Below are 14,031 nucleotides of genomic sequence, written 5' to 3'. Positions count from 1 at the left end.
GAGGGTGGAGACAGCCACGGCCATGGCTGTAATTTTCATCAGGTTAATAGCCACCAAGTTAAAGAGTAATATACACGTGTACACCATGTGAAAAGAAATGTTGGCTGAGAGTACTTCTCAAACCACACATGCTGACATAATCAGCGGCTGCTATCAAACTCCAATAGGTAGCATAACACCACGTCTGTTTTACAAGGGGAAGGGCAAATGGAAAGGGGCAAGGGGACCCTGGCTGCACTGCTGCCTGGCCTTCGGGGCTGCACGTGACCCTGGATGTCTTACCGAGGCTGATTTCATAAGCCTCATTTTATAGATGAAAAGTCAAAACTCACTGGACATTCTGGCTAAGGGATCCAGAACTCAAGGTTTTGAATAATTAGAGAATCACATTTTTTCCAAGCAAAAGAAAATGCAAAATCCTCTAATATTTGGAAGTGTTGTACTTTACATGAAATACAAGACTTCTTCATGACTTCACCTAAGCAACTTGGTCACAAGATTAGAAACCTTTCATTACAAGACAGCTGAAAGTTTTCCCACTTAAAATTTTTACTGTCTTACCCCAGAGCCTCCTATTTCCACTTCTTTAAGATTTCTCTTATAAATCACAAGCTACCAGGTAAGACAGCAATTAGGGAGAATCTGTATGCCCAAAATAATTTTCTGATGCTTAAGACCATTCCCAAATGGGTTCTTTTACTAAATGTGCATGTACCAACATAATCTAACAGGACAAAGCTGAATCAAAGCACAGAACATGAATTCAGTTCACCTGAGGGTCTTACCACCTGACCATTTTAATGCACTTAACTGGATCTCTGCATTCAGTCAAAGCAGAACGTGGCCCAGCCTTCGCACTGCCCTAGCCACGTCCACCACCGTGCAGCACAGCCAGCAAGGTTATGTGAGCAACAGTTTTGCTAGATGGATGTTGGCTATTTAGTACAGCACAGAGCACAAAAGTCTCCAGGTATTTCAATGCAGTTTCATCCTCCTCAAGGTGTAAGTTTAATAAAAATTTACATTTTACTGAAAGAGAACCTAAGCCATTCTAAAGAAATCAAATCAGATTAACCCATCAACCCCTTCCATGCCCCTTCCATTCACACAAGAAGCTGACCTTCATATAAGGACTTCCCTTAGCTAGTCTCATGACCAAACTAGTCTACTCCATGTATTGTGCATGTCGGGGGACAACCCTCCCCCCCAAGGATCAGCATGTGAGAAATAAAATGTCCATGATGCACCTGCTGGGAAGAGAACATTTTTAAATGAGCATAAGAACAAAAAAGCCAAATAATAGCTTAGGAAAAAATATACTGCTTTAGTAACCTTGAAAGCATAATCTCGGTGGGCATTCAGGACGCCCTTCATTCTTAAATGACCATTGCTGAAGACAAACTGCCACATAACCAGTGGATTAGCGGGTCTAACTGATGTTAGTTCTGGGGAAACGGTGATGATGAGCTTTATTTACTGATCTAGTGGATGCTTTCCTGAAAATAAACATAAGCCTTAAGACTGGCAATCAGAAGACCCGCTAAGGGTAAATCTTTAAGACAAAAAAGAGGAGACAAATGTCATCTTACTATCATTTGGTGCACATGTTTATTAAAAAGTACTAAAAGGCCCAGCGGCATGGCCTATTGGCTAAAGTCCTTGCCTTGAACACGCCAGGATCCCACATAGGCACCAGTTCTAATCCTGGAAGCTCCACTTCCCGTCTAGCTCCCTGCCTGTGGCCTGGGAAAGCAGTGGAGGACGGCCCAAAGCCTTGGGACCCTGCACTGCGTGGAGACCCGGAAGAAGTTCCTGGCTCCTAGCTTCAGATCGGCACAGCACTGGCCATTGTGCTCACTTGGGGAGTGAATCACCAGATTGAAGATCTTCCTCTCTGTCTTTCTTCCTCTCTGTATATCTGACTTTATAATAAAAATAAATAAATCTTTAAAAAAATAAAACAAAAATAAATCTCTGGGAAAAAAAAATAAATAAAAAGTACTAGAAGCCAGATAAGAAAATGGGCCCCAGAGCTGTCACCAAACCTGGCCTCACTCAGGTCTCCATCTACATGCAGGCTCTCCAGGCTCAGAGAGCTACAAGGTGTGGCATGCCATGTCATTCTAACTGTTCTCCTTCCTCCATTGCTGACAACAGCAATTTAATTTTGAGATATTAGCTTTAAAGCTTTCATTCCAAAATCAGTATCCCAAAGTTATAAAATCAGGACTTTGAGAGCTGGATATGTTTCATGAAAAATTCTGAAAAGGAAGCTTGCATTGAGCCTAACTGGTTGAGATACCTGTGTCCCATACTGAAATACTGCAATTTGACAACCACCTGCAGCCCAGACTCCAACTTCCTGCTAGGGCAATCCCTAAAAAGTCGCAGTAGCAGCTCTAGTACTTGAGTTTCTGCCTTGCATGTAGCAGACCTGGACTAAACTCCCGGCTCCAGCCCAATCCAGTCCCAGTTAAAACAGCCACATCCCACGCCAGAGTGCCTGACTTTGCTAACTGGCTCTGGCTCCTGGCTTCAGCTTCTTGCTAACACACGCTCCAAAATACAGCAATCAAGTGCCTGCCACTCAGGAGGGAGCCCTATATTGCGTTCCTGGCTTGCCCATCTCCCTCCCTCTCTCCCATCTCTCTCCCTCTCTCTTTCCTTCTTCTCCCCTTCCCAACTTCCACGCCAGACCTTAGAATAACATAAAAGAACCATCTAGTTCTTAACCACTGATTATGCATATTACCCTGATACACACCGGTTCATCCCTCAATCTGAGGCTAAGTAGATCTGAACATCTGCCTTCTTCTGTATTTATACACAGTCCTATTTCATTATAGATTTCTTTCAAGGTAAACATCTTTGCAAAATAAAAGGTAAAAATCAAGAAAAATGCAAAGCATCTACTTTTATCTAAAGCCACCTATTCCAGAAAAAGAACTCCTGTTGAAATTTCGATTTTTGTTTCAGAGATTTTTCAACCACTGGTAGATTAAATGTCCTAAAGAAGACAGAAATAAAGACCAAAATGCTTAAAAAAAAAAAGCAAAGCAGCTCAGCCTTACATTATGAACTTGGTAACATATTATCTTGGGTTCTTTTATGTTTTGTAACTCCAAGAATGCCAGAATGAAGGCTCCTCACTAGCCCTCAAGAAATGACTCCTATATAAGTAGTTTCAATTCATTTTAACACATCTGTTCCCAAGAAAACAAATTTGAGTTTCCAGTGTTGTACTAGGCAGTTTCACTCCTAATCAAGGAATTGCCATCAATAAAAGATAAAGAATAAAATGGACAAAGCTATAAATCTCCAATAATTTAAGGTAGTAGTTTATCTCATGAAATATGGCATGAACGTGTCACACATACACTATAAGCCAGCAAGCACATTAAAAGAGTAAGCTGATTATTTCGCAAATTCAGATGATATGATATGAAAATAAAAATTCAGAGCTATTGGCTTCATGTCCCACGCTCCTTGGGAAGGAGGTAGTGATTTCCTCCTGCTTCCCATTTTCAGCAGGAGGGGACTTGGAACGCTATCCCAGTCTCCCTGAGCTCCTCACTGCTACCTGGGGGCAGGTGGAAGGACTTGGCTGGGTAGAGCTGCACATGGGTCAGCCCACCTGGGTCACCTGCTTAGCTGCTTTCCTGCTGCTGTGATTCAGGCAGGTGAGTGCCCATCAGGGAGAGCCCAGTGGCAGCTCAATGCTGTGGATGCCCATCTCGTTAGTAAACTACCTAAAGGACAGAATTCAGCCTCTTTGTTCCACCTTGTCTTTCACAGCGACAAAGCCCTTCCCCTCACACGGATTCAAGGTCTCTGTTTCATGTGTTTCCAACGGAAGTGAAGGAAAGGGCACCCTGTGTTGGTTCATTTTTACTGCCTGCCAAACTATCCCCAAATTCAGTTCCTTAAAACAATTCTGCTTACTAGCTCGTGACTGTGAGAGTCAGCTGGGTGGTGCTGGCTTGAGCCAGCCTGGTTGATTCTTCCTGGCAGCTTGGCGAGGGGTTGGCTAAGACTTCCTCGTTCGCTCCTGCAACTGACAGCTCATTCTTAGTATGTTTCACTACCAGGCAGACCAGTCCAGGTTCCATTCACAGGATGAGTGTGCTCCCGGGAGCAGCAAGACAGGACAGCTCCAACATGTAACCAATTTTCAAATCCCTGGTTGTGCTTGCTAATGGTTTCTCTAACCAAAAACAACTCTCACGGCCAAACCTTAGATTAGTGAGAGGACACTCTGCAGGCCACAAGGTGGGACATTTCTGTGGCCTTTTCTCAAAACAATATCACACTGTGGTTGTCACAAATAAAATGGTCGCAAATTGTTCGGCACTTATCCCCTTGGAAGGTATTACCTGTATGTCCTGCACCCATAAGGCTTTAATGAAAGAGTATTGAGAAAGTGAAACACTTGGAATTTCCCTGGATTTTCCTTCTGTCTAGCTATTATGTTGGGAAAACCCCAGATAATTCAGGGAGTCCACAGGTAGGCATGCGGTTGCAGCCCACAGCTGAGCCTGGACTTGAAGTCCTCTCCCCACAAGAGGCTGATAGATGAGTGACAACGCCTCTGGAGACTCCAGACTCTGGTCCTGAACACGGTCAACTTCCCCAAGCCACTCACATCTTCCCAACCTCAGTCCCATACAAGGTGAGAGCAAAGTATGTCTAATGCTCCCCAATCTTTTTTTTTTTTTAAGATTTATTTCATTTTTATTGGAAAATCAGATACACAGAGAGGAGGAGATACAGAGAGGAAGATCTTGCATCCAATGATTCACTCCCCAAGCAGCCGCAATAGCTGGAGCTGAGCTGATCTGAACCCAGGAGCCTGGCGTTTCATTTGGGTCTCCCACACGGGTGCAGGATCCCAAGGCTTTGGGCCATCCTCAACTGCTTTCCCAGGTCACAAGCAGGGAGCTGGATGGGAAGAAGGGCAGCCAGGATTAGAACTGGCGCCCATATGGGATCCCAGTGTGTGAAAGGCAAGGACTTTAGCCACTAGGCGACTGTGCCCCCACCTGAATTCTTAACCTATAGAACCCTAGAGCACTTTACAGGACCACTGACTCACTCTTCTATGTTTTGGAGATATGCCAGGCAGCAAGAACAAGCAGTGCACATGAACAAGTTACACACACAAACACTCAGGAAAGAGCCTGTGTTCATTATTTACAGAACTTTTTTTTTAACACAACAAATGTATAATAGATTGTTTCATTAGCAATAACTTTTTTTTTTTTTTTGGCCTTTCTGGGACTTTTTTTTTGCCTTTCTGGGACTTTTTTTAAAAGCACTTAAAATGCTTTTTTAAAACAGCATAGAATACTGACAAAACTAATAAAACGGCAAATTTTAACACATTTCTTATCTCTTCATGACTTCTCTGTGATTATTAACATAAAAACTGTTTCAAGTGTGAGACACTATGTTGGTCATTAAGAAAACCCAGACAAGTTTCTGTCTTTAAAAAGTATACATTCAATGAAGAGCTAGAGACAATAAATAAGCAAGCAAACATTTATTGAGTGCTAGCTTCCCACGTCCAGGCAGCATAAAATGTGCATTAGATGCTAATAATTTATACATCACCATAACCTACAAAAGCAGAACCCCCATTATCTCCATTTCAAAGATTAAGACATGGAGGAAAAGAAAATTCAGCAACTTTTTTGTTTAGATGTTACAAACCACAGAGTAAGTCAATAAGCATTGCTTAGGGAGGCTTATGCACGTGCCAGGTGTAACAAAGCAGGAGGAGGGCCAGCAGGATTGGACCAGTTCCATCTTCGTCCCCAGCCCTTGCACGCCCAGCTCAGGATGTACTGCTGCGGGCAGGACAGCTGCATCTCTAGCCCTCGCTTTGTGCAGGTACACACACACACTTGAAGTCACAGCGCTTAACCACGGTGGACACGTCTGGTTGGTCCCCCTCCCACCTTTTAGGAGATTAAATCCCCCAAAACTTTTGTAACATTCTCTCCAGTGGAAAGTGTCACCAGGCACCACAGATAAAAGAACATACCCGGGATTATTCATAAAAGCAACAGATTTGTAAGACTCCAGTTCTTTGACACTAAATCCAAAATGCTAAAATACAAATGTATAAAACTTACAGGATTCACAACCCTTAACAAAATGGGATAAATATCATTTCATACAAGCCAGACATCTTTGATGTACTTTCCATCTTGCACCTTTTCCATTGAAGCAAACGTTTGCCATCCTCTAATTTCACAATGCCTCTCTCCAAATAACACTAACTTCAGGAATTCATACCTTCCGAATGGATTCCAGATTCAAACTACACAGCACATCTCTCAGAGAGAGAGTACGTTCTAAGAGGCTAGGAGAAGACACTAGTGGGTTTGGTCACTGCCTCACACCCTAGTAAGCCTATAGACATCAACGCCCAGTGACCACTATGAGTCAGTCCTTGATCTATAGAGGACGAAATCTCCCACTCTCACCACTAATGTATTCCACTTCTCTCCAAAACAAACACTACTCTTTTACCAGGGTGTTCCCACTACCACAAATTTCAGTATCATTTCACTGAGGGAACAAATGTTAACAAACACCATATGAAATCCATTTGTGAAGATATATTAATCCTAACTGGAAAAGAACTGAGTGTTTAATATTTATTCTCCGCAGATGCTGCAAAGACTTCGCGGCACTAAGACATTTCTGCTGAGAACTTAAACTTCAAAATTTAAAACTGAAGTCATTTTCCAGTACGTACAATCAAAAGAAATTCTATATGCCCAGAAACCTCAAGAAGAACGTTGCTTAAGTCATCTCACAATGTTTGCGTGTCAAGTTGTGCAATGACAACTACCGTTAATTTACCTGTTTTGGAGACAGCGTATTATTGTGTCATAACTAGTTTATTTGCCTTAGAAAAAGGCACTGATGATTCATGAGTAGTTCTCACAAGAAAAAAGGAAACATTCTTTAAAATAAGGATTAATAGTAAGGCATTCCTTTTCCAGACAGCTCTCATCAGCTGCTACCCACTGTGAATGCACGTGGCCTACCATGTTTGACAAAGATAATGCTCATCTGCCTCTGGTTCATCCAACATGGCTTGAGTATCTCTGTTTCCCTGTTCGCATAAAGCCATTTATGCCAAATGCCACTCCTACCCAAGTTCATCTCACAGTCAACTTTTCTCTTCAAGACATTCTCCTAATCATTCCACACTGATAAATGGAGATAATCTCAATCCACAGGACACAGAATGTGCTAAGAGTCACACAAACTGAAATGCAAAATCCCAGTCACTCCTGCTGTGCTAGGCACAAGGTCACCCCAGGCCTGAAGTTTATTCTAAGAATTTGCTGCCTAGTTCGCCCAAATTATTGAAGACATTGATTTTTAGGTGGCATTTCCCTGGCCCCAGGCTGTTCAGGGAGAGCCAGGGGCATGTGGGGAATCTGAGCTACCCATCTCCTCACGGAAGCCCGAGGTCCTGCCTTACCCATTTTATACTTGGGGGTCAGGAAAACACTGCATGTGAAGTAGAAATGTCATCACCATAGATCATCTAGCATGCTCACAGGCAGCACAGTGCAGAAGCTCCGAAGCAGTGGTGAGGGTAATGTAGCCATGGCAGATATGGACAGCTCCCTGTGGCCCTTTGAGGTCACAAATAAGTCCGGACCTTGGGTTACTAGCAGACCTCCCTTGGTTTTTTATTTATCACCTTTGACAGAGAACATCTCACTTTTACAATCACATGTCATGTCCAGAAGGAGGCTGCTGACCTGACACACTTGCTTTACCTAACAGGTATGTCACCTTTCAGTGATCTAAATACAATGGAAGAGAAACAAAATTTTCTCAAAATTTGAAACACAAGTCTATCCCTTTATATTTGATATTACCACCAAAGTTACTGATTTCAAATCAATTGTTCTTACTTCATTTTTAATTACAGAGTGAAAAAATGAATAATCCATTGAAGATTCTTTTCACATTGGCTTGGCGTAAAGATACATAGAATAAAAAGTCAAATATTTCCTTAGCAGGTTTCTAATTTTTTCAACGATAAAAATTTAAGCCAACATTAGAAAAATCATATATATCACATTATAAAGCTATCTGAAATGCAAAGCTTAAAAGCCCAAACAAAAGAAAAAGTAGTCCAAACTTGCAGCTCTTAACTACTCAAAGATCTAAAGCATTCAATGTTTTGCTATTCTAAACTTCGCAAGGATTCAAGAGACATACTCACAGTTACTTATCACTCCTCCAAGTGGATCCCCTTTAAAGTCAAACTCAATATCCATATATTTGCCCTGGTCAAAAAAAAAAAAACACAACAAGGTAGTCAGGTTTCAAGTTCGCATCAAAAATATTTAGTCAGTGTACGTCACAAAGAATAGCATACTAAGACCTTATTTTAATGTATTTTTGAAATGTAATTAAGAGACACGGTCTATATAACTAAGATGTAAAACAACATGCCTCCATAAATCACTCACAATTAATTAATATCCCATTAATTCAAAGCTAACCATTCCACTGCCCACTCAACAGTGCTTCTAAGCCATCACGTGATTTTTCCATGTCAAGCAGGTATGTGTTTAGAATTTCTGAGTGGGGTCTACACTCAAATCTGCAATAGAAACTCAGGAAAATAAGTAGTCTTTACACATCACTGGTTGGGAAAGATAAATTTCATCCTTAGACAACATATACTGTAAGCATGCCCCCCCCCAAAAAAAAACAGTGGAGAAAATGGTAAATTTGGAGTTCTGCTTTCTTATATCTACTCAAATCAAACACATGATTATGTGTTGGAAACAGGTCAGAAACAAAGACTAATAATCACTCCTTTCTTGCTGCTGTTTTGCTTTTGATCTAGATTATTTAGCAATGTCTTTCTAACCTAGACTCTTATTACATATTTGGAGTTTAACACTGTGATTTCTAAAGAACTTGGTCTCTAACTGCCTAAAGAAACACCAGTATAACTGACAGATGTTTCTTGTTTGAAAAAGGGTGTTGATCTGGAAAGTCAAGTCTTCAGTTTTATGTCTTACCTTAGCAATAGTCAGACAGATGATTTGTAAACAATTCCCCCAAAGAATTACTTTAACTCTTTCTAATTTCCAAAATAATGGCAAAGGAAAAGAAACATGATTCCCATGGAACTCAGTCAAGAATGCAATTTGTGGCCTTTTGTTCGCTGACATACACTCCCTCACCTTCTCCTGTTTCCTTGTCATCTGCCCTTGTAAGTCATCAACCCACTTATTAAGCAAATGTCTAGCCAGTACTTCCTGGATGCTGAATCAGGCACAAGGCAAAGCATGGCACAACTGCCGACTTCAGAGAGCTTGTTATGGCTGCGGGAGGAACTACAACAGGTAAACAGGGCATTCCAGCGCAGGGGGGCGCATCCTACAGTGAACCACGGTACACAAAGAAGTGAGGACAAAGGGAGAACAGGAAACCTATCCTGGACCTCAGGGGAAGTCAGACAGCAAGCAGGAAGCACAGCAGGAAAGTGCACGCATAATTAGTGGTCTCTGAGGATGTGGAGTGGGAAACAAGACCAGAGAAGGAAGGTGTAGCACACCATGACCTTGACATAGTTCTGATGGCAAAGTCATGTCGTTATACAGATTACGCTGGTACACACAGCAAAAGAAGCAGAACAGGTTGATCGGTGCTGGCTGCAGTGTTTAGGGAAGAAATGATGTGAGCTTTAAGTGGAAGTTTCAAAACAAAAAAGCTACCCACAAAGTCACAAGGATAGGCCTCACTGGGCCACAGGAGATGCAGAAAAAGGAAGGTCCAGCAACATGGCCTGGACCAGTATACAGGTCTGAGGCCCTTGCAACTGGGAGACACACAGGAGGCAAAGTACTGATCAAGCAAGCGGGCACAGTTCCACTGGCAGGCAGCTGGGGCCTGTTGGCCAAGTAAGAGGGGGATAATTCTCAGAGGGCGAGTGCTGGCACAAGAAGAGGTAAAAGGACCAGCACAGCTACAGGGATAACCCCAATCAGCACCAGCCTGGAAATACCCACCATGACAGGAAGATGTGCGCCTAGGAACAGGTAAGTCACAGAACACAAGGTTCACTCAGTGTGCGGCCTGCCTCATGGCCGTGGTGCAGCAAGCTTATCATCAGCTCAGACTGAGGAGGACGAGGCATGGTGAGAGTGGAATGAACACTGTGTAAAGGATGGGAAAGGAAGCCAACCAGGAACAGGGCTCTCCTTTGAGTTACGTGTTGATTATTGGCTACAACCTGGTTCTGCTGAAGTCCTGGATCTACTCAGAGCTGACCAGCAGCTTCCCATTAGCTACACAATGAAGCCAGACCCTGCACCTGACACTGAAGGCATTCCAGTCAGGACCTTGGACCCGAGGCTCCCTTTACACTTTCCGGTCTGGCAGCTATGAACGCTCACAAAAGTAGGTCCCTGTGGTGTCGTATGGAGCTTCCTCACACTAGAATGCTTGTTCCTCTGGCTCTGCCCTGCCCCCACTGCGGCACATGTAAGTCTTAAGTGGCACTCTTGCCTTGGATTCATCCAACTTCTCTTTTCTTGATTATCCACATAACATCACTGACCCTGTTCATGAGATCCCATATTGTTTTATGTGTCGTGTCAGTGATTTATGGATTGTCCAGTTTTTATTTCTGGTCTTATAAACAGGCATTCATTCATCATGAAGCACCTTCTGAATGTCTGCTACAGTGTCAGCCCTCGATCTATTTCCTGGGGCCACAGCGGTGCACAAGAAGGCCAGGGTACTTGCTCCTATCATCCTTACTGCCCCCGGGGCCAACAAGCACATAAATGAGGAAGTACAGCAACTCCAGACACTAATGAATGCCTTAAGAAAATAACAGATTAAAGTCATAGAGGCTATGAATGGTCTGAGGGAGGTGGCATTGAGGGATGCTACCAGCCATGCAAAGATTAGGGGGCAGAATACATTTCGAAGGAAGAGACACCACAAAGGCCCAAGGCCAGGAAGCAGCTGGTGGGCCTGACAGTCACGGAGGCCCAGGTGGCGGAAGCAAAGCGCAAGAGCAGGAATCCCCACGGGAGCCTGCACAGTGTTCTAGGAGCACGGAACTTGGGTCTGTGCAGATTATTCTGGCTGCTGGCAGGGAAAGGCTGCAGGCTGTAAGAGGAGCGATGCAGGGAGATTGATGTTTATGTTAAAAACCTAGTTTTTAAACAAATGAATAAATCTTGTGGGCTTCTTAAAATTCTTACCAAATGAGGGATTTACTAATGAAGTTGTTCCAATCCTACAGATTCTGACACTCCCCAGGGCCTAGCTCAGCTTGAATGTGCAGCGAGACTCTGGACACTGCCTGGCTCCACAAAGCTTTGATTGAGAACACTGATTATCAAAGCCTTGTTGGTTCCCCCCACACACACACACACAAATTAACAGCAGCTCAATCTGTCCAAGTGGAGCTGCTGGGCTGGGGGCTCTGTAAGGCACTCTCAGGAGAACACAGTCTGAAATGTCAGCTCACTAGAACACAGCACAGTCTCTGATTTCTCAGTAAAGAGATCAAGAAATTCATTCTAGGTTAGCCAAACAGTGGAAGGAAATGCATTTGTCCCAAAGTACAAACTTAGAGTACCTAAACCACTGTTACACAGCAGTCACTCTAAACACAGTGGGTGTGCTACCATAAAATGATAGTATGTGTTCAGGTGTAGTACTGGTCAAGTCACAGTCACAAGACAGAGAAATTACTAAACACCAGGCATGAAATGAGTCAGCCTATAACCAAGTATTAATCTCATATCCAAATACCTGTGTAATAACAGGATTTCTCTGAAGCTTTTTACTAAGCCAAATCACCTGCCAACCCTTCCCCAGATTTCAGGTACAACTAAGCAGCAATGACCTCTTAAGCAATATGATTTCCTGTTTTGCTTACGTCTGTGGGCTAAATACGGCTGCAAAAAAATTTTTAAAATATGTGTGCATAAAATCTACAAAAATGCACAACACAGCAAAAAGAAATATATGCTACATAAAGAAGCTTGGTCTCTGAAATTACTTTTATGTGCCCACACTTCACTTCTTGTTCTATTTATGTAATGAGATTAGCCATGTTACCACAACAGGAAAAGGCATGGATCAAATCAGTTACAACAACTTTGGGGCTAATCCAAAGGAAAAAATCCACAGCCTTAGGTTTAGGAACTTTATATAGCCTGTCATTCTCTAAACTGCGTCCACTTCAGGTCATTCTCTGGCTGTTAGCAATGAATAAACCCTCATGAGGACAAAGCCAAAAGTGATCTGTAAGGAGGAAGAGAAAGGTCCAGAAAGTTCTCTGGTAGAGAGGCTTCAACAATGGTCCCCAGGGGCACAAGTAGTAGGAGAAGCCAGCTCATAAAGGAAGTGATCTTTTGTTATAAAAATGCATGAACTTGGTCAAACCACAGGAAAAAAGGACCACTTTCAAAACATCACCATCACTCTCTATACAGCTCACCCAACTACCTCTGGTCATTGTCTCCATGCCTATAAAGACCACAGGCATGAAAGCATGGCAAACTCAAAAGGGCCCCGTCGTGCCAACATGCAGGACACAGGATGTGGGAGTAATGGAAGTTGAGGCTGGGAAGGTGTCATGGACCAGACTTCTATTAATGCATCTTCAAATGAAACTCAAACCTCAATTAGTTTTAGTTTCTACTACTCAGTTACATGGCCCTCCTCCAGTCCCCTTCATTGATTGCACATCTGTTGGGTTTTTATCCCTATGAAGTTCAGAATACATCTCACCCTTTCTGGGCCCACTAAATAAGGGACGAGGGTTATAGTGTACAACACTGACTCTCAAGCTTACCATCCTTTTCACTTGATTTCTTTCTCTTTTTTAAGATTTTATTTTTATTGGAAAGCCAGACCTACAGAGATGGAGATACAGAAAGAAAGATCTTCCATCCGCTGGTTCACTCCTCAGGTGGCTACAATGACCAGAGCTGAGCCGATCCAAAGCCAGGAGCCAGGGGTTTTCTCTGGATCTTCCCCATGGGTGCTGGATCCCAAGGCTTTGGACCATCCTCTACTGTTTTCCCAGGCCACAAGCAGAGAGGTGGATGAGAAGTGGAGTAGCCAGGATTCGAACTGGCACCCATATGGGATCCCAGCACATTCAAGAAAAGGATTTAGTCACTGAGCCATGATGTCAGGCTCTTTACTTGATTTCTAACTCTTAATTATGATTTCTAAATACTGAGACTCAGAGAAGAGCAGTTATTCCAAATGCCCTCCCTGGGAACACTCAGGGTATTTTAAGTTAGAAGACAAGAAAACATGACAAAAATAGCTTGTCACTCCAAGAAAGAATTAAAAAAGGAAAATTCCAGATAGCAAAACATAGTTCTTATAGAATTTTCAGTGTTTCAATAGAGATGGTGTTCTCATTTTTGAAATGTGTGTATTAAGACATGTTAAACATCTACTGGTTGTTTAAACATACATAAGCTAAATATTAGTGTTAACACTTATACAAATACTTACAAATCTAGAGGAGTTGTCATTCCTTACAGTTTTGGCATTTCCAAAAGCTAGTAGAAAAAAAGACATAAACATAGTTAAAGCTGACAGAACAAACAATTTCAAACAAAAAGACAAAGTAACTATAGCATTGGCATCTGTAATTGCTGAAAAGCACAACCTGCCTGACAATGCCATTTCTGTCCAAAATTTCCATGGAAACATACTTAACCGAAGTATCAATAAGCTACAAAAGCTTCTACATCTTCTAAGCACAAAGACAGACACTGCTACAATTCTTGAGTTTTTCAAGTATCATCATAAACTTAATCTTATCAAGTTCAAAACCTTCCCCATCTTCTAGGATCATCTGTGAATAAAGTTCTTTCAAGGATTATTTAACCTCATCAAAGATTTGATGGAACTTAATGAGGCTTCCAGACCAGAGAAGGTATGTGAACCTTTAAGTCGTTTAATTTTAATTTGAAAACAAAGCTATTTAAGTGC

The 14,031-nt window shown here is 42.4% G+C and overlaps 1 protein-coding gene across 4 annotated transcripts in view; it reads right to left on the bottom strand.

Moving 5' to 3' along the window:
- The window catches only part of MYO1B (myosin IB), a 137,398-nt gene that overhangs the window by 60,083 nt on the left and 63,284 nt on the right, over positions 1–14,031 (bottom strand). For all 4 annotated transcript variants that reach the window (XM_040971896.1, XM_040971898.1, XM_040971897.1 and 1 more), the window contains exons 5-6: positions 13,549–13,595; positions 8,258–8,321 (exon numbers count right to left, since the gene is read on the bottom strand). In XM_040971896.1, the coding sequence (XP_040827830.1) occupies positions 8,258–8,321; positions 13,549–13,595 (111 nt within the window). The remainder of the gene's footprint in view (positions 1–8,257; positions 8,322–13,548; positions 13,596–14,031) is intronic.

The sequence above is a fragment of the Ochotona curzoniae genome, unplaced genomic scaffold (genome assembly GCF_017591425.1).
Source record: "Ochotona curzoniae isolate NIBS_2020 unplaced genomic scaffold, NIBS_Ocur_1.0 contig_2210, whole genome shotgun sequence".
Lineage (NCBI taxonomy): Eukaryota > Metazoa > Chordata > Mammalia > Lagomorpha > Ochotonidae > Ochotona > Ochotona curzoniae.
Note: the sequence above shows the minus strand (reverse complement) of the source record. Positions and strands in the feature narration are given on the sequence as shown.